The sequence below is a fragment of the Silurus aristotelis genome, assembly GCF_946808225.1.
Source record: "Silurus aristotelis genome assembly, chromosome: 27".
In the NCBI taxonomy this organism is placed as follows: domain Eukaryota; kingdom Metazoa; phylum Chordata; class Actinopteri; order Siluriformes; family Siluridae; genus Silurus; species Silurus aristotelis.
Window position 1 is genome coordinate 12,011,343 of NC_139600.1, and position 25,249 is coordinate 12,036,591.

General features: G+C 34.5%; 1 protein-coding gene across 1 annotated transcript in view; it reads right to left on the minus strand.

Annotated features, from left to right (window-relative positions):
• Positions 1-2,503: 2,503 nt before the first annotated feature.
• The window catches only part of LOC310721544 (uncharacterized protein), a 31,046-nt gene continuing 8,300 nt past the window's right edge, over positions 2,504-25,249 (minus strand). Inside the window, exons 11-43 of the mRNA XM_083533328.1 lie at positions 24,431-24,466; positions 24,224-24,274; positions 24,104-24,139; positions 23,963-24,019; positions 23,223-23,288; positions 23,061-23,135; positions 22,902-22,952; positions 22,721-22,777; positions 22,281-22,361; positions 22,155-22,202; positions 20,934-20,993; positions 20,425-20,481; positions 20,189-20,269; positions 20,051-20,101; positions 19,868-19,966; positions 19,704-19,757; positions 19,478-19,561; positions 19,316-19,369; positions 18,709-18,792; positions 18,081-18,173; positions 16,803-16,842; positions 16,638-16,692; positions 15,985-16,318; positions 13,324-13,735; positions 12,066-12,186; positions 7,758-8,265; positions 7,406-7,480; positions 7,234-7,302; positions 5,851-5,925; positions 5,256-5,295; positions 5,119-5,170; positions 4,468-4,882; positions 2,504-3,967 (exon numbers count right to left, since the gene is read on the minus strand). Coding sequence (XP_083389454.1) covers positions 3,491-3,967; positions 4,468-4,882; positions 5,119-5,170; positions 5,256-5,295; positions 5,851-5,925; positions 7,234-7,302; positions 7,406-7,480; positions 7,758-8,265; positions 12,066-12,186; positions 13,324-13,735; positions 15,985-16,318; positions 16,638-16,692; positions 16,803-16,842; positions 18,081-18,173; positions 18,709-18,792; positions 19,316-19,369; positions 19,478-19,561; positions 19,704-19,757; positions 19,868-19,966; positions 20,051-20,101; positions 20,189-20,269; positions 20,425-20,481; positions 20,934-20,993; positions 22,155-22,202; positions 22,281-22,361; positions 22,721-22,777; positions 22,902-22,952; positions 23,061-23,135; positions 23,223-23,288; positions 23,963-24,019; positions 24,104-24,139; positions 24,224-24,274; positions 24,431-24,466 — 3,948 coding nt within the window. The 3' untranslated portion in view covers positions 2,504-3,490. The remainder of the gene's footprint in view (positions 3,968-4,467; positions 4,883-5,118; positions 5,171-5,255; positions 5,296-5,850; positions 5,926-7,233; positions 7,303-7,405; positions 7,481-7,757; positions 8,266-12,065; positions 12,187-13,323; positions 13,736-15,984; positions 16,319-16,637; positions 16,693-16,802; positions 16,843-18,080; positions 18,174-18,708; positions 18,793-19,315; positions 19,370-19,477; positions 19,562-19,703; positions 19,758-19,867; positions 19,967-20,050; positions 20,102-20,188; positions 20,270-20,424; positions 20,482-20,933; positions 20,994-22,154; positions 22,203-22,280; positions 22,362-22,720; positions 22,778-22,901; positions 22,953-23,060; positions 23,136-23,222; positions 23,289-23,962; positions 24,020-24,103; positions 24,140-24,223; positions 24,275-24,430; positions 24,467-25,249) is intronic.

A 25,249-nucleotide genomic window follows, 5' to 3' on the forward strand; every position in this document is an offset into this window, starting at 1 on the left:
AACTTTATTGTTATACTTTAACTGTTCAATCATAGGAATTAATTTATCATTTTGTAATGATTTTTTACATTTTTTTAACACCTCTTAGATCCGATTTCAGTGGTTTTAGTCTTGGTTTTTTTTTTTAAGAAAACTAGCATTTTGCATAAATTTTGCATTAAGCTCCACAATGTTCCTGCATAAAATGCAGACCAGGATTAGAACTTCAATTAGCATTTGCATCAAATATCAGAACGGTGAAAAATGTGATCTCAGTGATGATGGTATGATTGTGAGTTTCAGGCAAACTTGTTTGAGAATTAGTGTCTGGTCTATGATTTTCAGTAATCAGAGTATACATAAAATGATGGAAAAAAGCGCCTTGCCGATAAGACAGTTCAGATATGAATGATCAGACTGATTGTAGTTGTAGAAAGTCTTTGATAACAAAACATTTTTAAGAATGCGGTAAGAAGAAAAGCATATTGGAACATCTATTGTGTCAAAACAAATGAGCTGGTTAAGCTACACACAAACAGGAGTTTGAGGTTACTGTGAGTACAGACTTCTTAAACTGGAAGAACATTGCCTCAACAAATAGATCTTGATTTCTGCTGTGAAATGTAGATTATCACAATTATGGTTTAATCAGTTTTCTTTTGTCAACAGTCTGTTCTGCTGCTGCTGTTGTAAAAGTGTGTGTAATGTATTCTTTCATTGTGATCGATGCATGTCAACATGGACCAGATTTTTTTTTTCTGGGAACATTACAACACTTTGTGAAATACATACAATGAAGAATTAAGGCTGATCTGACAAAGTGGTAGCTCAGGCACTATGATTCTTACTTAATCAACTTAGATTACTTAGAATTATATATATATATATATATATATATATATATATATATATATATATATATATATATATATATATATATATATAGTAGGCCCACCTTGCATCAGTGCAAATGTCCCAAGGAATGCAAGGAAACCCTTTAAGAAATTAACACTGTTTAATCGAATTTCATTAAGCTAAAAGAACAAGTAGAATTGCAATCGATAAAATCATACCAAACTTCAAAGTTCAGAATCTCCAGACGAGATGGTTTGAGAAATTTCAGAATGATGGAAAAAAAAAAAAAACTATTTCTTGATGAGAATCATCAAAGGAAAGCTAGAAGAATGGATATGGTAACAATAATTCTTTAAAACGGTCATAACCAAAAAAGCATCTTGTAACATCCAACATTTCAAACCAATCAAACCAATTATGGTGTTTAAGCTACAATTAGATTTCACTGTCTGAATAGGAATCTGAGTTTACAGGCCACAGACTTACTAAAATTGGAAAAAGAGTGGATGATTTGATGAATCTTATTCTCTGTTGTGAAATGTGTTGTAACAGTATAAACCATAGCAAGCCTTGTTTCAACAGGCAAGGGTATGGCTGGTACTGTAATGGTGTGACAAATGTATTTGTTCAATTATGTGTTGCAGTCATCAGAATCGACAACAATGGAGAATTGAGATTATTTTAAAGGAAAGGAAATCATACCCAGTACTATTAAAGTGACTAGTAAAGAGCTAATAGAATTTGTAAAAAAAAAATAAAAAATTTGTACAAACTTTGAGTAAAATTCTAAAATAGAATCTTATGTGTGAATCTACTGTATACCTCTTAAATAACAAAAAAGTCATTCAGGCGAGAGATTTGTGTCGTTTTGGTTGTGTCACCTCCTTCTGGTACACAGTGTCCATAAGAAAACACGCATACTGTATGCAAGGTGTGAACAATCACGTGTTACCTGCCAGTTCACCTAGTTTCCTTTGTTTAATCATAGACAAATGCGCTACCAAACCTCTATTGTTTCCTATACTATGTTTATAGTAGACCAAATCACTTTTCACAGTGTTTTCTTTGTGTATTCTTTTTTACCTTTAAATGAATGAATACATTTTACATGTAATTAATTAATGTTAATACGTTAATTATAATTAAAAAGAATATGGCACAACCACCACTCTATCGTCCACCCCACTCTTAGTCCTTCAAAGACACTATTTGAGTAAAGAGGTATGTTATGTTTATTATAATTCATGATATACAGTATTAGAAATAATGTCTGTTACATTCTAGGCTGCCAGTAAAGTATTGTAAAAGTTACAACAAGCAGCTGTAAAACATATTGACAATAATATCAATAATATAGGTAATAAACTTTATACCTGTGGCAGTGGGGCAGAAGATAAAGAGTGGGGAAGAGGATAAAGAGGGGAGATAATGGAGCCTCAAGAGAGAGAGATGGCGCATGTGTGCATCTGTGTTTAGGCTTTAAACTCTGAATAGTGAAAGTAAATCACAAAAGAGTAATTACAGATGAAAAAACTAAGTATAAAGAAAGTTCTTTTTTGGTGCACCACCCTGAGCCAGCAAGTTCTCCACAATACTTCACAGCCGTTGGTTGTGAGTTGTAAGGAATTCATAATTAAACTGTTAAATTTACAATAATTTGAAAAGTCAGTTTTACGTACTAGGTTTTTATTTGCCTTTGTAATCTAAACATGAACATAAACATTTATGGCTAAATATTTAAGTTATTTTTTTATATGTGCCAGATTAAGACAGATTGTAAAAGACAGGTTCTTCCACTTTTTCATGGTCCAATTCTAATAAACATAAATAGATTATAGGAGCTTTTGGTAGTGGTCAGGGGTGAGCATGAACTCTGACCTGTCTGTAGGTGTGCAGCAGCATACGCATCAAACTGTGATGGACTGTGTTTTCTGACACTATAACCACTGTGAGGTTATAATGTTGTGCTTCCCAACATTACCTTCTTTTTTTTCATGTTTTCTTTGTTACAAGTTTAATTACTTAATAACTTGTATACAACAAGAAATAATTCCAGGAAGTGGTAGCAGTCGTTGATTCTGATCAGAAGTTTGCGAGCTCAAAGCTCAGCAACAATAAGCTGCCACTACTAAGTTGCTCTGGAAGGGGGCTTCTGCCAAATACAGTGAATCTATTTCTAAAACATATCAGATCCGAAAGTATTATTTATTTTCCGTTAAGTATTATTTTACTATCTGAAAAGAAATAAAATGAGTTTTGACTGCCATTATGAATTGAAAAAAGTTTACCCCAAATGGGTCAAGGTTAATTATAAAAATGACCTCCAGCCAAAATAAAGGTCAAAATGCAGACCACAAAATTGGCTCTTGCTTGTAAGAAAAAAAAAAATTTGGTTTTGCTACATTTAATGTAACAGACCATTGACAACATTTTTGCCCTAAAACATACATTAGCCACCTCAGCAGCAACAAAGTATTTGACTATAGAATAAATAAATTAGTTTAGTATTTGTCTGATACTTAACAAACAGTATCTAAAGTTGTCTGTGCTTTATAGTTGAACATCCCCCCTCCCCCCTCTCCGATACATATTAATAATAGTAAGAATCGAAACTTGTTCTTTATTTCATTACCCCCTGCACTTCTGTGCTCATTAGTCATTCTTGAACTTGTTTCTTCCTATCCTCTTCTTCATCTTCAACGTCTTCCTCTTCTTCTTGCCCCTCTTCCTCTGCATTACTCATAATGGCCTGCAGCTCTTCTTTAATCCTCTTTAGCTCAATAAGGCCATCCAGCAGCTCTTTGCACACCTCCCTAATTTTGGCTGCAAACTTTGTCTTGGCCCCTTTGTGCAGATCCCTAGAGTCCCTGGCTAAAAAGAAAACATCAAGGGCCAGGAAAAGGCCGGACATGACACCCCCAGTGACACTGAGGACCTGAGTAACTTTGGCAACCCCACCTGCAGTAGTGAGCACTTGCACAGTGCTCGCCAGGCTCTCAGCACTGATAAGTAACGCTTTACCAGCACGGCCAGTCTCCTTCATCACATGCTTCACATTCCTGTTCATAGCACGCTTAGAGATGCTTTCCATGTACTCCTGGAAGCTGCACTCTTCCAGAGTCTCCATACCTGTCTAAAGGAAAGATAGAAAAACAGAGATGGACACAAAAGTTATAATTCAGAGCTTGTATAATAGTTCCCGGTTTGGAGCTTGCGGCTCGGAAAATTCGCAGGTTCTCATTTGGAACCTAACAGCAAGTTGCGTATTATCTTAAAATTCACGGGAATCCTCAGCAGGACCGGATGTTAGGATGTTAGGAATCACATTTTAAACTATGTATTATTTTCAAATACTGTACACTATTATGTTTGTAAAGTGACAATGTCTAGATGAATTCACTACGGTACCCTAGGGGCTGCGGGGGGTGCGTCCAAATTCTTGCATTTTCGGAAATCGCGGGGGTCTTAGAACGTCACCCCCGCAAATTGACCTTTTTAATTCTATAAAAAGCTGAGATGCAGTAACTAATTTATTTAACTGAAACATTGTAAACTAATTCTGTAAACAAGCATCTGACTTTAATAAAGCAGTAATATTTGTATACATGTTGTCCCTACAAAATCATGTCTCACCTGCAAGAATTCAAGGCATTCTCTAATGTCCTTTATCTCCTCCTGGTAGGCGAGGATGATCTGCTCCACTTTGGCCCGATCTGTCCTTGAGTGCACCGTGTCTGTGATGTTGGCAGATGCTGTCGTGAGACCCCCCGCTGTTGCCATGCTAATGCCCACTGCCGATACGATAAGCGATGAACCGAAAGTGATAGGTGCCAGGGCAAGTCCTGTGATTGTGGTTATGCCACCGGCAATGCTAGCCACTCCTCCTCCAATGCTAGCAGCAACTGTTTTCTTATGGAAGTTGTCGGCAGCATCAGCAGCTGCCAGCAACTCAACGACTCTCATATACAAGGATGCCTCTCGCTTTTTGAATAAATAAACGAAGAGACGGGCAGCTTTGTAGACACGATCAGCAGCGGCTTCTATGGCTCTGAGTAAGACAGAGCATTTCTGTCATTTATTCTGTCATTTTTAAGGTACATAATATTATATGTAAGTACACCAGAGCGATAACATTTGCACAAATAACATGACACTTCTTTGGATTATTGTAGCGTAATTAACAACAGGGACGTGAACAGACAAATAAAAACAGTGGTTCACTCATTTCTTTAAGCTTCCAAAAGTGATTTAATATACAGTCAAAACAAACGAATGAGGTCTTACTGCTCCGCAGCATCTCCTTCAAAGTTTGTTGCCGCATTCCATTCATTCCAACCTAAACACAAAAAAAACTGAAAATCATCCACACACCTTGATAAATCAAATATATGAGTTCAAAGATGCCTTGACTTTTACTCTACCGTCCACATTTTTCCACCAGTCCAATAAACCTTCTTCATCCTAAAGGCAACATACAATAAGAGATATAACATACAATACTTTATTCAACTTCTACATGATTTGATTTACTCCCTGTCCACCAAGGAACACCTGTCCACCTGTCCATCTGCATGCAATCGCATGACAGATGCACAATGTATATTATACAGATACGAAATGTGATTTTCTGCACATCGAACAGGAAAAAGATGATAATTGTGACATCTGACATGGTTGTTCATTCCATTGCACGCACTAGAGTTTGCACGGAATGGTGCGTCAAACTAAAAAACATTCAAGGATCATTTCTGTGGCTAAAAAATTCGAGGTTGGAGAACAAAAGTCAAACTGGCTGAAGATGGCAGCAACATTTTGCTTAACTTTTGGCAGAAAGGCATCACAGAAAATACAACACAGCAAACCTACTGGTAGATGATCTACAACCATCTGTGACCACAAAGTTTTCTGAATTCAACTGCAATCAATTAGTAAGTACATGCATGTAACTAATAAAGCTTACTTAGCTTAGGATGCAGTTAATTGTAATTCAAAGTAATTCAAAGTTATCTTACATACATCATTAGTCGGAAGCATAGCAGCTTCACTTGATGCCATGATGTCTGTCTCAGTAGGATTCTCAACATAATCCTTCTGTAAACAAATAAAGATTTTACAGTGCTTATCAAATCAGACTAGACACATACAGAGTTTAACAGATCATTTTATAAACAAACAAGGCCCCTAAAGGTGCTGAACCATAGTATGAAAATAAGCAAATAAAGTCGTACTCAAATAAGCAAATACAATCAAATTCCAGTGGCCAAATATGTAATTTTCCTATTAAAAACTAAAACTAAAACAATTCAACAGAATTTACACCATACACTGTGATTAGGAAAATTGACAATCGGTAAAATGTTAATATTAAACTGCAATGATAATTAACAATGAAATGACTGAATTAAATGAAATAACAAACATGAAAATATTGTCCATGTGCTTCGATATATTTTCTCACCTGGCAACCAGGAAAAATCAAAAATGTAATCTAAATCTGAATTATTTTTACATGACAGCTTGATCTTCTTATTTTTGTAATATTTTGATATTATCTTTATTGAAAATGCTAGGTGTCCGAGATTATTTTGTTAATTTTGTGTTAATATAGCCATGTTTGTTTTTGTTAGGATTTCGTTAGGTATTACTGGTTTTCCTCGAATGTGCTTATTGTCCAGAACTGTTTTCATTTAACCCTGTGATTAGTTTGTGTATAAAAACCACCATGTTTCCTCTTGTACACTGTGAAGTATTGTGTTCAATAGTGTCCTTATTTTTTTATTTATTTTTTCAATGACTCCTGCTTTTAATCGTCTCCGAATATAAATATATATAATCAATTAAACTATAATTCTCAAGATACATAATAAAAATAAAAATCATAATAATAATAATAATAATAATAATAATAATAATAATAATAATAATAATTAAAACCACAAAAAATAAATCTACACCTAAATTTCTGTAAAGATTTATTTGAAAGCCAATAACATTTATATATGATATAATCACGCTCTTGTGAAAAGCGCTATAGAAATAACCTTGAAGACTTAACATTTACTAAAACACTATTGAACTGAAGAATGGTGCATTGTGTTCTGAGTCAATACAGACTTACAACTAAGCACATACATGTATATATATATAAATATGTGAAATAAATTTCAAGTGATAAAAACTATAAGATTGTATTTAAAATCTTAATTATTGGTGTATTATATGATTATAGTATACCCGAATAAAGGCTTATAATCGTTTTTGTATTATAGTGTATGAAAAATAAGTTTTGGTCATACTTTTTTAAATCGATTCTCTTGTACCTTCTGTTAAAAATGGTCAAATTTGTTATATGGGGTGTTTAAAATCTCTCTCTTAAAATTCGCCTTTAGCTTTATTCACCTTAAAATGATCCCATTCAAACCCTAGTGTTTGGGGTTCGGTGGAGGAACTGGATGCGGTTATTTCTTCCTGAACAAGAAAATAATTGAGGTACAAATAAAGCGGCAACACATCCGAATTAGATCACATTACTTTTGCATAATACTGTCTCTAAAGAAAGTATTGTACTGACCTTGGTTGTTCCCAATTCTTCTTTTTGATCATGCCATCGAGTTGATGGTAACATTGCTGTCTTTGAATCAGATCCCTTGAATAAAAGAAAAAAATGTAACTCACCTTAGCAAAAGCGAAATGTTTTTATAAAACAGATATTACATCCTATATTCTGATTAACATAAATGTAATAACATATAGCGATATCATAAAAGAAAAAAGGGAAATAGTAAGAACTAAAACAGAAGAAAAATAAAATAGGCATTCAAACACAAATAAACGTTAAGAAGCAGAAGACTAAGCACTCTACTACAAAACAAAGGCCATTACAGCTTATCTTCAAAACACAATTACAAGTAAACCTATCTTACCTGCCTGGGTTTGTCTGTGTTTTGTAAGGAAATGAGTTGCAGCTCTGAAATGAGAGGAGACATGGAATCAGTGAGACCGAGAGGATCAGGTGCTGAAGCTAACAAATATTTCCTGCTGAGCTCTGAGAACAGATTGACAAGTGTATTGTGCTGATGAGCAATCTCTGTGTGTGTGTGTGTGTGTGTGTGTGTGTGTGTGTGTGTGTGTGTGTGTGTGTGTGTGTGTGTGTGTTTGTTGTGTGCTCTACCTATAAACTGCTTATTTTTCCAGAAGCCATCATCAGAAATGCAATACCACGAAATATATATTTTATAAACACGTCTATGTGTAAGTACAGTGATTAAGTGATTAAGCTCAAATATGTTTGTGTGTGAATTTAAAAAGCAGTTTTCTTTTCCACAACAGCTGACAAAGAAGAAAACATTTATTTGGTTGCAGATAAACTTAGAAGGACATTTACAAGATGGAATTTTCAAGAAAAGCTTGAAAGCCATCATGTGGAAAGGTCAGACCTAACAGTTCAAACCAGTTCTTAAACTTTTTTCATAAACCATTTGTATTTTGCGTTTTCTTTCCCATAGGCTTTTATACAAAAAAAACACAATTTGCCCTAGAAAAAATGCACAAAAATTTCAGGGAAGAAACAGAGTCATGTTATGACGTTAATATTAATGCTTTATGGCTGCAGTAAAAGGAATTTTTTTATTTTTTATGTTTAATAATGGCATTCATTCTCACCATATGCGATGCAGTCTGTGATGCCGCACTCTGTTATACTGTATTTCTGTATAATATTGACATTTTCTATAGCTGTGGTTTCATAATCATGCCGCAATCCCTTAAAGGCCTCTTTTATTTTCTTAAAGTTGTTTTTAATTCAAAAACTCCTGTGTCCTGAAGTTGTCCCCCTTGCTTTAGCCTTCGATTATTGTGGGGCGTTTGCCATACAAGTCACAGAGTGAGCTTTTACTAAAGAAATGATACAGCATTATGTGAGAATATTAATATAAACCTGTGATTTCTCTTTCAGGTTACAATATTTATTTTACTGTTCTATACAGTAAAATTCAAGAATTCAAGTCTAATTCACTAAATGATAGTACATTTTTTACAAGGTCTGACCTTTGTTGACCTTTGGTTTGGCCCACCATGTCATATATGAGAAGTGGGGAAAAGGATGCCAATTATACAGATCTTTATTTCTAGTTAAACATATGACAACATTTTTTGTTTCATTTTTAAGGCGCAAAATTTTTTTTGAAATGATATGTTGTGAATGAATTTGAATTGTTTTATTTAAGGTATAGGCGTAATTCCAGGTGCAAGTCTGGCATGCTTTGTGACGCTCAACAAATAGCTAATTACGGACAGAATGTGGCAGCGGCACATGATGAGGAAATTGTTTGTTGTTTTGAAAGCATACAATATTTGTCATTGTTATGAAACGTATGATACCTCAGGTTTCTCAGTTGCTAGTGTCTAATTTAACAGGAACAATTTGCTTTTATACAACTTTCACTTTCAGCCCATGGCCCTTAATCAAGTTTGATTTTATGCCCTTCATCATAAAAAAGGTTTAGACACCTTTTCTATAGGCCATATGACATATACATATACAGTTTCAAAGGCATGAAAATAATTTGGTTGGTGATTTAAATCAGGCATGTTGGTACAGAAAATGAGCAGTGTTTTCTTAACCTTCAGAACCGCAAACACCCAACTCAGTTATTTAAGGAAATAACAAAGGCATGTACAGCCATGTTGAGGATCGAATCAATGCAACATTGTTAAAATGGAAAATTCTCAAACTTTAATAACATTGCTGCACTATCATGCTACACTGCAGACTACTAGCAAGATCTTAAATACATACCCATTTTTTGACAGATTTTACCTTTTTTTTTTTTAGGAAACATCCAGTCAACCTTAAAATTCAAGTCCTGTTAGTTACCTGGCAAATATAGCAATAGACATGAATTATATATATGATTTTTACTTACAAATACTCAAAAACAAGCACTGATTCATTAAAGCATCATATAAACAGAAAGAAGTCAGGTGCTTTCTCTACTTTCCATGTATAACAATGTGCCTAAACGTATGTTATGCAATGATGTTGTGTTTGCCAACCATCTTATTCACAATTAAATGATTTTCTCATTCCACCTTAAATAATTCCCAGCTACGTGACTGGTTATCTAATTGTCTTTTTGTTTATTTTATAGTTCATTATAAAAATCTTTACAAGCTTTTTTACTTGAAACTAGTTCTGATTTTTTCATAATTTTTTATAATGTTTTTCTATACATATAATGTGTCATATATAAAATTGGTAGCTCAGGGTTTAAGGCTGGGGGTTACTGATTGGAAAGTTGGAGGTTCAAGCCCTAATATCAACAAGCAGCTATTTTCTTTCTTTCTTTCTGCTCTTTCTTGATTGCGTTCCCTAATTTTTTAGCACTTTCTTTCTTTCTTTTTTCTTTCTTTCTTACTTTATTTCCTATTTTATTGCTTTCTCTTTATTTTATCTCTTTCTTTCTTTTATTATTGATTGCTTTCTCCCATTTTTCTTTCTTCAATTCTTTAATTTTAGCTTTCTTTGTTTCTTCATTACTTTCTCTCATTTTTCTTTTATCCTTCATTCTTTAATTTTAGCGCTTTCTTTCTTTGTTTCTTTATTGCTTTCTTCTAATTTTAGCTCTTTAGCTTTCTCTCATTTTTTTCTTTCATTACTTAATTTTCTTTCTTTCTTTCTTCTTTCTTTCTTTCTTTCTTTCTTTCTTTCTTTCTTTCTTTCTTTCTTTCTTTCTTTAATTTTAGCTTTCTTTATTGCTTTCTCTCATTTTTCTTTTCTTTTAACTTTTATTATATTCTTTTGTTCTTTCTTTCTTCATTTATTGCTTTCTCCTCATTTTAACTCTATTTCTTTCTTCCTTTCTTTAATTTTAGCTTTCTTTCTTTCTTCATTGCTTTCTCTCATTTTTCTTTTATCTTTTAATTTCTTTCTTTCTTTCTTTTTCTTGTGAACCCGCCTCCTGTGCTACGATTGGATAGTAGTATTACCGTCCTGCACTGTGATTGGCTACACAGCTTATTATCACGCGCATGACGCCGAATCCGGAAGCATTGTTTTCTTCGTGCTGTATACAGTGACGTCCCTGTACTCACCACAACACAGGCGTAGTGAATAGATCAGTAACTGAAACAGTAACAGAAAATATAAAGTTATGGGTATCATTTATCTTTAAATATTGACACAGATTTATAGATTTTATAGATTTTTAGCGACATATTAACACATAGGCACAAAAACAACTCCAAAGATTCGGTAAAAGTGTTAGAAGTGAATAACATTGTAACCGGATTAAACCTGCTGTCGTTTAAACTGCTGTAAAAACGCAATGAAACGAAAGCAAATCCAAGCAGAATCCAACCTTAAAATGTGGAAGAAATCCTTTTCTTCACTGCACTTGTGTTTGAGAGGCTTGCTGGAGGTATTTTAAGGAAAAGCTGTGACTTTTCCTTGAAAAAGTCTGAAGTCCGACCTCCACACGTCACTGTTCCTCTGTGCCCAATGGAGAACATGGGACTACTGTATTATGTACATTTACTCATAAAAAAATATAATCAGCAAAACTGAATATAATAATAAATCAAATGTTTATATGGACTGTATCCAAAATTAAAGAAGATTAAATAAATAGATAGAAATTGTTTTGAATAGACTGAGAATAAAAAACTACATCTACTTGTTACATAATAAATAATACAAATATATAATATATAAAAGCATCATGTATAGGGTGGTCTAATCTTGTGTTAGGAGATTTTTTTGCCTGCCAAAACCACCCAAAAAAGTCAAAGATTGGGAAATATGCTCTAATTCAAGTGGTTGTGGTCATGAAAGAGGAAGCTGGCCTCAAAAAGTCAATGCAGGAAGATGCTTTCATTTGTGTGTTTTTTTTACAAGGTCATAAAATTGTCATGACTTGCTTATTTTACATATTTATGAACATACGACGTCCTTCAAACGAAATGAGCATAATGATACTAATAATTCTAATAGCAGGGAAATTGGGACTGTCTTAAAATACAATATTTGTGAGAGATGAAAAGTGGAGAGATATAATGGAAGAATAACGAGAGACACGTGAAACACCACAATACTATGTATAAAATGAAGTTTGGATTGATTCTATGTTCATTGAATCGTTTTTAAGGTATCACAAGAGTGTATTCGAGATGTTTTTTGTTCTATTTTTATTAGAATACAGATTTTTATATTTAGTTTTGTGTTTTGCTGCTACTGCGTGTGATAGGGTGCAGCTCCCTCCTCTTGTCCTGGGGCATCTACATGAACCACTGTGAAGTTCTTCACGATCTCCTGCATCTCCTCAAACTTGAAGAGAGATGAGAAGCAGCTCTTACCTAAGAGAAAGAGAGAGAGAGAGCTAGACTCAACATGCCCACGTCACAAATGTATACGTGTGTGTGTGTGTGTGTGTGTGTGTGTGTGTGTGTGTGTGTGTGTGTGTGTGTGTGTGTGTGTGTGTGTGTGTGTGTGTGCTCAATTTATTAGAAAGATTGACTATGAACTTGGAAAAGACACAAATAAAAAGATCAATAAAATGTACGCAATATAATAGATGATGAATTGGAATTCATTTAATAGCAAGTTTTGTATTTTATTTTATAATATATTACAAATATGTTTATATTGTATACAATTGACATCTGTCCTTTTTAAAAGCTGTGCCAGTGCATCTAAATTTCCGCCTAATACTTTGCAAAAAATAGAACAATTGAAAACAATTATATAACATATAGGTTGATAGCTATGAGCATGAATATGAATAGGGAGGTTGGCCATGAAGAATCTGCAGGAATTATAAGAAAATAATAAACAGAGCAAAAGCAAACAAATATATAAATAGTTTTTTAAAGGTATACGATAATGTGCGTGCAAATATCTCATTTCAATTTGATTGCTAAACATTTTCAAATGGTAAATTTCTATATATTGTGAGGTCTTTTTAAATAACGCATAGACATTCTCAGTTCCTGCCCAAGTTTTTTCAGTCTTTGTGGTTTAGTGTATAGATACCAGAGCAGAACAGCAACTCAATCCCAGAACAGTGTCTGCCATAGACGGTATTTTCTCATTGTGAAAGTGAATATTAAAACAAGAACTAAACTGCTTAAAGAAGAAGGAACTCAAAACTCTGACCACAGAAGCTGTTTTTTGTCAAGTATATATACGTTATGTTAAATCCAAAGTGCTCCACAGCAAAAATAAAAAGTAATGACAATTAACTTGACATTTATAATCCTCTTTTATATGCATATTGAACATGTAATCTTTCTTGATTTGATACGTTCTTTCCACAGGCCCCTTTCCCAGTTAATACAGTACACTGTGATACAAAAGTAGAAGGAAGTGAGTCTCACTTTTTCATCATCATGTTTAGCATGTGACCAGCCACACTTACATAACGCTTAGATACCATTCAGATCAAGATTAGATTAAGTTCTATTTTTCCTTTTTGCTTATTGCTTTCACGTTCTATACAAATCCAGTCGCTTCCATCAGGTGCTCTCGTGTGGAGTTAAGCACCACTAAGTTTTCATGCAGCAGCTTGGCTAAAATATTTACATGCATGGTCATCTCTTTCTTGCAGCCCTTCTTTAGCTCCTTCGAATCCTTGCTAAAGTAATTATCCATGCCCTTGTACACACTGTTTAGAGCCATTGTGGATTTCTGCACAATTTCCTCGGCTTGCTCTACTGGATCTCCAACCAGACTGATCGTCTGAAGTGCTCGCCGCACCTCCCAGTCTCCGGCGTAGTAATTGTTACGACGCAGCAGAGGGTGCAAGCGCATTCGACGCACACCTTCAGCTACAAAACGCAGGCAGCGCCGCAGTTCCACTAGGCGGGTCTTGTAGTCCTGCAACACCACCTCGATCTTCTTACGGTCCTGGTAGAGAACGCAAATGGTCAAAGTGAGAGGTTTTACAGTAATATGGAGCGGTTTTCATATTCAATCTTTCAAGTGAATTTGTATTTGACAATGTGACACTGTAACCAATCAAAATCATACTGATTGATATAAAACTGTGCCTACTACATAATAAATAAACAGTAAGTACCCATGCATTTATAGCACTACAATGCCTGGGAAAAGCGGGGAATAAAAAAAAAACGACAAACTAGTAACACTTTAATGTTCTAAACAGCAAATTATTGGCTAAAAAATGTGCAGAAATGAATGCATGCACTCTGGAGGCCTCCTGCGCCTGTTCACTTTTTTTTACTGTTTACTATTTGCTTGTTTACTTTTTTGATGGCGTGAACTGTTACAATCAGGTAAAATCAGGTAAATTGGCTTATACAGACTTGGACACAGAGGGAAAATCATGAAAATGTTTCGAATGTTCGATGTGAACACACAAAACTATCTATCAACTATCGCTTCTGAATGGAAACAAATAAGGATTTGTTGTTAAAATCATTCAAAGCTTAATATTTTGCCATCTTAGCCTTTTTTTTTTTGCCCAGGAGTGTATATAAAGCATGGGTACATTCCTGTGTTTTAAACAAGCAGATAGTAAGCAAGAAATAACAAATATTTAAAACCAGTTCTTATAGTTTTCCTGTTACAGTTGTCAAAATAACACAAGCCAAGACTAGAAAATATATAATAGATGAAAAGCTTTGTATTTGGAGTAACATTGCCTGGATAGTTGATGTAAAATTACAAAGGTAAAGCTTGACATTATAATTCGCAAAGCTCTAAGATATGTGGAGATGTGAAAATATCATTTTATAGACATACTGTACAATGCATTCAGAAAGAATTTAGACCGTCTTCTTTTTTCACTTTATGTTGCAGACTGATTGCAGACGACAATCATTCAATTTGATTGAATTCCAATTGATTCCAATTTGACACAGGAAACAGAATTCAAGTAATGTCTATTTTTTAAATGAGAAAAATCTGAAATATCTCACGTACATAAGTATTCTGACCCTTTGCGTTTACCCTTAGCTGTTTCTCTTGATCATTACTGAGATGTTTCTACACCTTGATTAAGGTCCACCAGTGGAAACGTTTATTGATTGGTCATGAGTTGGAAAACACCTCTCTACAAAAGGCCTCACAGCTGAGGATGCATATCAGAACAAAAACCAAACCAGGTTACAACACAATTTCTGCTGCACTGAAGATTCCCAAGAGCACACTGGCCTCTATAATTCTAAATGGAAGAAGTATGGAACAACCAAGACTCTTGCAAGAGCTGGTCACAAACTGAGCAATAGGTAAAGAAGAGAACTGGATGATCACTCTGACTGAGCTCTGAAGATCCTGTGTGTAGATGGACAAGTGTGTAGACAAGTCTGGAAATCTGCTTGGAAGACTTGAAGGTCTCTCAGTCTTTGTGAAACAAGATTATCTGGACTGATGGAACCAATATAGGAATTTCAGCCTCCATTCTAAACTTTATGTCTGGAGTATATCAGGCATCGATCATCAACTACCCAAAACCATCCCAAAAGCGAAGCATGATATTGGCAGCATCATGCTGTGGGGTTTTTATGCAGCAAGGACTTGGCAACTGGTCAGGGTTGAGGGGAAGCTGAATGGAGCAAAGTACAGAGATATCAATAAAGACCCGTTCCACAGCACTCTTGATCTCACTCTGGGCCAAAGGTTCACCTTCCTACATGACAACATCCCAAAGCACACAGCAAAGACAACACAGGAGTGGCTTAGGAAAAGCTCTGATTGTCCTAAATTGTGCCAGCCAGAGCCCTAACATGAACCCTATTCAAGCATTTCTGAAGAGACCTGAAAATCCCACAATTCAGATGTGCAAAGCTTGTTGCCATCATACCCAAAAAGGCTGTCAAATTGTTGCCAAAGGTGCTTTAACTTTAACTGACTAACTACCGAGTCAAGGGTCTGAATACTTATGTACGTGTAATATTTAAGTTTTTTTTATTGTAAAAAAAATTAATAAATTACAGGCATTTCTAGAATACAAGCACCTTGTCATTATGGGGCACTGTGTGTACATTATTGAGAGAAAAAAACCAATTTGAATGATTTTAATATTAGGCTGCAACATAGCATTGCAAAAGTAAAGGTGGTCTGAATACTTTCCAATTAAATGATCAAAAATACCTAACATCTAATAGTATGGGCAAATAAAGCATAAAACATACGCTCATTTCGTGGACATTGTCTGATAAGGTGGCCGAAGCTGCTGTGATTCCACCTGCTGCTGCTACTCCCAGCCCAACAGCAGATACAATTAAAGAAGCTCCAAGTGTGACAGGTGCCAGAGCCAGGCCAGTGATAACTGCTGCACCACCCACAGCTGAGGTTGTGCCACCTGTGATATTGGCGATCTTTGCACGGCGATGGAAGTTGCTCAGGTCATCACCGATGGCGTAGAGGCGCAGCACATGCAGGTAGAGGACTTCAGCTTGCTCGGTGAAAACTTTATAGAAAACTCTGAGACCTTGGTGGACTTTTTCAGCAATCTCAGTAAAAGATCTAATTAAGAAAAAAGAAAGATTTTTTGGTGTATTATGTTCTGTTCATTGATAATAATGGATTGCCTGTATGCCAATTGATTGGATTTTGAAATAACAAATATGTATTATCCTAATTTCAACTTTTAGGAATGTGTTAATCACTCAGAGACATAAAACATCTTTAGGTGCTTAGGGTCCTCCTAGTGGCAGTTGGGTGCATAACATAAACCATGTTTATGTAAATAAAGACCAAGTGCAAGTTTCAGGCTGGAAAAGCTAGCTTTTTCATTTGAAAAAGTAGAATAACAAAAGTAAATATTATTAAGCGAATCGTTTACTTAGTTTCATCCTCCTTTGCATTGCTTTCGTCATCTGATGGCAGTTCGTCCCATACTGAAAAAATGAAAGGAATGTGTGAATATGTGTGCTTATTGAGACTGAAGTGTTTATAAGATTTTAAAAGGTAAAACATTAAGAATTTGGGAATTTTAATAGTTGCTTACATTCTACTGTGTTCCACCACTCCATTAGACTGTCAGTGTCCTGCAATTTAAACATAAAAGTCTTGTTTACTATGTTTACTGAAACACAAACACACACACCAATCAGCTATAATCTTAAAACCATTGACAGGTGACGTGACTAACATTGATCATCTTATTACAGTGTCACCTCGCAATTGGTGAGGTTTATTAGGCAGCAAATTAACATTTAGTTCTTAAAGTTGATGTGTTGGAAGCAGGAAAAATTGGCAAGGATCTGGTTAACTTTGTCAAGAGACAAACTGTGATAAATAGACAATTGGGTAAAAGCATCTCCAAAATAGCAGGTTTTGCGAGGTGTTTCTGGTATGCAGGGTTTGGTATCTACATTAATTTGACATGCACCCAGTGGTGGGCGGTCAGGGCCAGCAATGCCTTCTCTGCTGGCCTAAACACTATCAGAAGCACTGACCTACATTTACAACCTAAGTTCTAACATTTGTTCCATTAAATTGTAACAATTTGCTTGTTCACAAGGGTTTACAGAAACAAAGTTGTGTAACTTTTTTTTTTTTTTTTCGTATTGAAATACTTGGATATATATTGCATACAAAATCGCTTTCTATTTGCTATTTACAGTATAATACCGTAATTCCAAAGATGTAGGGACAGTGTGTAAAATGTAAATAAAACAAAATCCAATGATTTGCAAATCTTATACATCTATTCACAATCAAACAAATAAACATATCAAATGTTTAAACTGAGACTATATACCATTGTAATGTAAAAATAAGGTTATTTTGAATTTGATGGCTGCAACAGGTTTTAAAAAGTTGGGACAGGGCAATGTTTACCACTGCATGTCTACTGTCCATATATACTGAACTGAGGAGACCAGTTGCTGAAGTTTTCGGAGAGGAATGTTGTTCCATATGTGTCTGATACAGTATTTTTGCTGCTCAACAGTTCGGTGTCTCCTACCTAGTAACCTAATTAGTTGCAAAATATTTCTCCAACTGTTCATTGCATTTAGCACTTTTTTCCACACTTGTTGCCCTGTCCCAATTTTTTTGAGCCAGGTTGCAGCCATCAAATTCAAAATTACCTTCTTTTTTTTTCTTAAAATGGTACATTTCCTCAGTTTAAACATATGATGTGTTTTCTATGTTTCATTGGGAACAAAAAATGGGTTTGTGAGATTTGCAAATCATTAAATTCTTTTTCTATTCACATTTTACACAGTGTCCCAAATTTTTTGGAATTGGGATTATATATCCACCTTATTGGAAGACTCACCCCTTCCTCTTCTTCTTTTACTCCTTCCAGTTTCTCGGCATGTTCTGGTGTTTTTACTCGCCTCAAATCCATCTGGGAGGACATCCACTCAGCCTTAGAAGATGGATAGAGAATCAAACCCGTTCAACAATGTGTACATGAAACAAATCGTGACTAGATATGGGATAGAGTTTATAGATTGCTATATAAGTTAATAAAACACCTACATATTGCTGATAAAGATTATTTTTCTAAATAAATGAAAGTTACTTCTTTTCAGAATCCAAATCCAAAGATTTATTTTGACTGACACTGAATTGGAAACACTGTCCCCATTGAGCAATAACAAAAAGCAGGCACAGTCAGACAGCACTAGTAGTCATTTTCATTTGACATGGTGAAACATTTTAAGCTCGTCAAGCTGGTTTAAGCACATATTAGAGAGCTAAAAGGCATAACAGACTTGGCTAACACAACTCTGTAACCTCTTGATACACAAAAGCAATAAGAACTGGACCTGGAATCAAGCTCTGCTGCCTCAGTGTTATACAATACTAACAAGGAAGCATATTTCTTTTCATTAGGCTGTTGTTAATTAAGGATGTGTGTTTACTTATATGTGATTAAAATAAATGTTGGGTGTGGATACCTTAGCTGCTTCTGAGAGGTAGTAATCACCAGAAGTAGCACCTGGTAGCTCAAAGTCTTCAGTAAAATACAGTTGGTCTTTGGCCTTGAGGGGAAGATGAAAAGTCATTTTGGTGCCTCTACATTGTAATGATTGAAAAAATGTGCAGTGCATTTTGTATTTTTGGATTTGCTGCTTGCTCTTTTATCACGTATCCTAATTTTGTTCTTGGGCAAAACAGAAACCCTGGTTTTGAAAATATCAGCACTCTCAGTGAAAGCCTGCCTTGACGAGTATGACAGCACTGAGCCTCTTATTGTAATGTATAACATTTAAAGAAAGGTTAAGTGAGTTAGTAATGTTTCTATTGTTCGGAAAATAGGTGTGTATTAAATGTTTATTTTATAAAAAGTATTTTCATAATGTTTTTTTTTCATAATGTTTCATAAAGGTTGCTTAATATAGTAGGATATGTTTGGGAACTCCAAAGCTATTGAGAAAAACTTAGAATTGATGAACTGAAAGACATGGTACTGTAAATATTAGGCTTAAAGTGTAATGCAAAATTGTTACATGACTGCATGTCTGACATGTATGCAAATGGTTCTGGTGTGTACTGTACATTTACGTTTGATTCACTTCTTGGCAGACTTTCATTTTTTACCTTCTCTGTTTTTGTGTCCTAAACATGCACACAAAAAATAAAACACACACATTACTTCCTTAGATGACTAAGAGATACAAAAAAGGAGCAAATGACATGGAAAATGAAACAGAGATGAACATATACCATGGTATGCTTCTCCATCCAGATATCATCTGCAATGTCTCCAGCTTTAAAAAGATCCGCTCCTTTCTCTGCATTATTTAGACCCTATACGTATCAGAAAAACGCCTTTTGTGAAAAAGCATGTAATGTATTTAGCAGTGTGTCGATCTATAAATACAATAAAATCAATTAATCAATCAATCAATTAATCAATCAATAAAAACTGAAGAAAAAAAAACAGTGGGACCTGTGAGTCTCTTCTAATTATTGGCGAAACCCTTTGTACAGGAGATTTCCTCATCTATGAAAAATGAATTATCATGTAAAATGTACATACATCAAACAAAAAATCTCATTACCTTATATAAATAGCAGATTTGTACTGTAAGGAAATTCTAAAAGTTCAAATACCTTATTATAATCTTCAGATACATTCATTTCCAACCCTTGTATGTCAGTGGCTTTAAACAAATCAGCACCTTTCTCTGGGATATCGTTTTCTGGCATACTCTTAAGATGAAAAACAGACGTGAAAGCCGTTAATGTATGTCATGAATAAACAAAAGCAGGGTAAAATTTTGAATAAAACGTTACCTTTGATCCTTTCCGAGGCATATGAGGAACCCTGAATGTAAACGATTTCTTCTGTAAAACCAATCAATCATTCAATCAATAAATGTTTAGAATTTATTATTTATTTGAATTTGCGAAGAACAAGCGTTAGGGACGTACCGGTCGACAGTCTTGTAAATCTTGTGTTTTTTTACTGCTGTCTGGAGGTTTTGAAGAGCATGTCTCAAGCTGGTACTCTGCCTAAACATCAAAAACAAACAAAAAATGGATTTAAAGGCATAAATTAATACTAAATATACTTTTTTCCCCCATAAATTCACAGGAAGCATAATATGAATCACAATTTGAATGTAAATGATGAACACAATCAACTCATCCTGCACTAGTGTACACACCCATAGGTCAGCAGAGTAACAATGATTTTCCTTCTCAGCACTCGCCGAAACATTTTCCTACAAAAACAGATATGTAGTCCACTATGTTTATTCATAATACAATATAATCGTTTATAAAAACTTTAAATATTTGTGTGGAGGTCGGGGTATGGAGAAACGTGTCTCAATGTCGCCATCATTTCTGGCAGAAGCAAATAATGTTTTTCAGTCTACAGTTCTACTTGAAGACATTTAATCAAAATATTATTGATATGCGTTAACGATGGTTAATTAACAGAGAGATAAAAGCAATCAGTCTGCCTAAAGATGTCTACAAGTTTTCTAAGTAATGTCAGTACAAAATGTAAAAGAATAGAGGCTGTTAGAGTAAAGTGTGGACCAATTCCATATTAATGCCATGGATTTGAAAAGCGTTGTTAAAGGAACACGTGGTTGTCATTATCAGGTGTTCACAAACATTTCGAGCCATGCAGTTTATAAATATACCCGAATATTTCATTGTCAAATACCTTTGATTCTTCCAAAAACGAAAGACCATTCATCTTCTTCAGATTATCTTCAATAAAATCCTACAAAAATGTAATCGATTCATTTACTTTCATCACTGCCTACAGTACAGTGCATCTGGAAAGTATTCACAGCACTTCACATTTTCCACATATGTTACAGCCTTATTCCAAATGGATTCAATTCTTTATTTTCCTCCAAATTCTACAAACAATACCCCGATAATAACAACGTGAAAGAAGTTGAAATTTATATTAAAAAAACTAAATAATCACATGTACATAACTATTTACAGCTTTTGCTCAATACTTTGTTGAAGCACCATTGGCACCAATTACAGCCTTAAGTCTGTTTGAGTTTGATGCACACCTATTTTTGGGCAGTATCTCCTATTCTTTTTTGCAGAACCTCTTAAATTCCATCAGGTTGGATGGGGAGCATCACAGAGATTTCCCCTAGCCCCTCCTTTGCTAGCTTGGCTTTGGGTTTATGGTCGTTGTCTTTTTAGAAGATGAACCATTGTCCCAGTCTGAGGTCCAGAGTGCTGAGGTACCATACAGGCCTGATTGGTGGAGGGCTGCAGAGATAGTTGTTCTACTGAAAGGTTTTTCTCCACAGAGAAACGCTGGAGCTCTTTTAGAGTGACTATCGGGTTCTTGGTCACCTCTTTGACTAAGGCCTTCCCCCCAATCGCTCAGTTTGGCCGGGCGGCCTGCTCTAGAAAGAATCCTGGTGGTTCCAAACTTCTTCCATTTAAAGATGATGGAGGCCACTGTGCTCATTAGGATTTTCAATGCTGCAGAAAGTTTTCTATACCCTTCCCCAGATCTGTGCCTCGATACAATCCTGTCTCGAAGGTCTACAGACAATTTCTTGGACTTCATTGCTTAGTTTGTGTTCTGACATAAACTGTTAACTGTGGGACCTCATATATACATGTGTGTGCCTTTCCAAATCATGTCCAATCAACTGAATTTACCACAGGTGGACTCCAATCAAGTTGTAGAATCATCTCAAGGATGATCAGTGGAAACAGGATGCAGCTCAATTTTGAAAACAAACTTCTTTCACATTGTCATTATGGGGTATAGTTTCTAGAATTTTGAGGAAAATAATGAATTTAATCCTTTTTGGAATAAGATTGAAGCGACAAAACCTGAGAATTTTTTTCAACCTTGCAATATAGGATAATCAACATAATTACAAGATATAGTATAATTTACCTTGGATAGTCGATGAGGAAGGGATGGTTTTAATTTATGTGGATCCTTCTGTCAAATAGGAAATTTCTGTTAAAATATGAAGGCATACCATGCAACACAAAACTAAAAAATAGATCAGATATATACCAGTCTCCAGTCTTTCATCACTGGCTTTGTGTGGTCAACATTCTTCAGCTTGTCCCCATATAACTCCTGAACATGTTCAACCTGTGAAAATTTCCAGTAAAACAACAAACAGACATAGCTTAAACAACATGTGTATTGGGATATTCTACCAATATCCTAATTACCATAACAAGTCATTCCTTAGTGACTATTTTATATGGTTCAGGGTTGCAGCTGATCCAGTTCTTCACAGGTAAACATTCAGACATTCATTTACAACATGTTTTTCATTAAAAACCCATTTTTGAACATGAGCAGAACATTTCACAATTAAATTCAGGATCTTAGAGCTGTGAGAAGGCAATGCTACCCACAGTAGTTAGAATTGTGTATTTGTGTAATTTCTACCATTTCTATGTTTATACGTTTATTATGTGCTATTGAAAGATCATGGTACAAACCTTGGAATCATGCTGAAATGGTGATTTATTTTCAAAACTTTCACCAAGAGATTTTTCCTGGATAAAGAAGTAACAGATATTTGAGTCTTTTGCATTGAAAAGCAAAACATTTGTGAGTATTTATACTTAAAAACTATTCAAAATGTATTCATAACATTTAAAATATCATTAAAGGAATTACCTTGGATCCTTTGTATTGCAAATGAGGAACTATGAATTTAGGCTTTTTAATCTGTTGAGAATTAGACATATACATATATAAATAAATAAAATCATCATTGTTTCATGCGCACCGAAAACCAAAACCACTATGAGAATGATGATAGATAGTGAATAAAACCTTCACTGATTTGGCCTTAATGTTTGCATTGTGGTCTTCTTGTTCAGGCAGAAAAACATCATCTGGTGCATTGACCTATAATCCAGAACACGCAAGTTTAAACCAGCTGATGGATACATAGATTGAAATATAGTTATAATTATTTTTAAAATGTAGTGTCACCTTTTTTCCCCAAGGCAAAGTATCACCATAGATATCACCACTGTTCAAGTTGTCAGGATATTTTTGCTATTGAAAAAATAAAACATCATTGGAAGCATGCATTATAATTCAATAGAAAACCAAACAAACCCAACCATCCATCCTGAGAATAGAAAAATATTATAATAATTTACCCTGCTATTACATCAAGAATTAACAAGCTCAAAGTTGTTAATAAAAGTTATATACTGGAAAATGATCTGCAAAATAATGGTGCCCAACAAAGTAGCACCCAATATAAGTAAAATATAAGTATAACTAATGTGTTTCATGGTGAAGTTTTGCTTTAGGGCCAAGTGTTTAAATATCTAGAAATACATACAGTATATTACCAGCAATAATTTTAGCTGCTACCTAGATAGTTTGGTAAGTAAATAAAATAAATCCTTACTTGTGGTTTTTTGTGTAAGTGTCAAAAAACTGTATGTGATTCTAATAGTTTACTACAAATGTAAGTAAAGACAACTGAGTTTTAACAGGTTAAATATTGAATACAGGTTTAACTGATGATAAAGGTGACATGAATTATAGTATACTTCTATATACAGACCAATACATTACATTACATTTTGTCTGGTCATTTTGCTACATTCAACTTGTTAGAAATGCTTGGTGCTTAAGGTGACAGAAATTGTTTGGGGGGGAAAAAGATCATTAATCAAAGGAAAAAGGAGTAAAATGGCTAATGTAAAGTACATTACCTCTGACTCGCAAATTGTGCTTGTTTGCAGAACCCTTGGGTCGTCTCCTGATGTATCCTGAAATTCAAACACTTTTTAACCACATGCTTCTTTTTATAATAATAGCACTATTTGATTAATTCATTTTGAATATAATTTCACCTTTGACTTTCTTCTAGAGACCCTTAATTTCAGTTTCTAGCAAGAAAGGAGAAAAAGCAATGACCCTGAAATATTAGATCATATATCATTATACAATGATTAAAAGCTTCATAAACATACTGTTTTGCCAGATTTCCTCCCAATAGTGTCTGCCTCAGATTCTGCAGCAATCTAATGAGAACAATAAATAAAAGTGTTTCAACTGTAAGTTTTTTGTCAATCAAGATGCAATAAATTATTTGAGTGCCATTATTTCTAAATAGAAACAAGAAAGGGGATTATTATTTTGACACAAAAGAATAAATGTCCTGATCATTAAGTACTCACCCTCATAGACTCCCTCCTCAATTTTAATTTGCCTGACTGGTAAAATAAACACAAGTATAAAGTTAAGTTATTGTATATCTTTCTGAATTATAACTCAGTGCATTGGTATACAAAGAAATTAAATGTACATTCATATAGTTACATTGAGCCGCATTCAGAGGTGTAGTGAAAAGAATACTGATATTGTGCACGTCAGTATTCAAGGCTTTCATAACCATAGACTTAATCGCTATTTAGTCAGTGTGGGGGTATGTGTGGGTGGAGTTAGCCTAAAACAAACACTGTCTTACAGGTGATGGCTTTAAATATATGCAGAAATATTTGGAATGGCATTTGACTGCATATTTAATATGTAGTCATAAGTATCAAATATATATCTATTATATGAATATCATTATAACTATAATAAATATATCCAATATATAAACAATCACACTAGCCATCCCTATAATAGTGACTTTTTTTTTTTGTGATCACGTGAAGAAAAACCTTCTAAAAAATAAGTCCACTAAATGTCAGCTGAGCCTAGTTTAAAGCTACAGCATACCTAAGGATTGCTACATAGCTATCATTTGTGCTTCTTTACGTCTATCTGTTTAAGTGATATAAAAAAGGATTGCAACACAGTTCATATAAAATTCTTTCCTCCCCCTTAAAAAAAACATGTCAGCAATTGGATTTGCTTCCTGAATTGCCTGTGGGTCTGAAAGTTTGCATTGCATTTGCATGTTTTAGATAAACTGGCTTCATGCCCCAGTTTAGGATATAACTGTACATGAATGAATGTACTTAATGTGCAAAAAAAACCCAAAAAGGGTC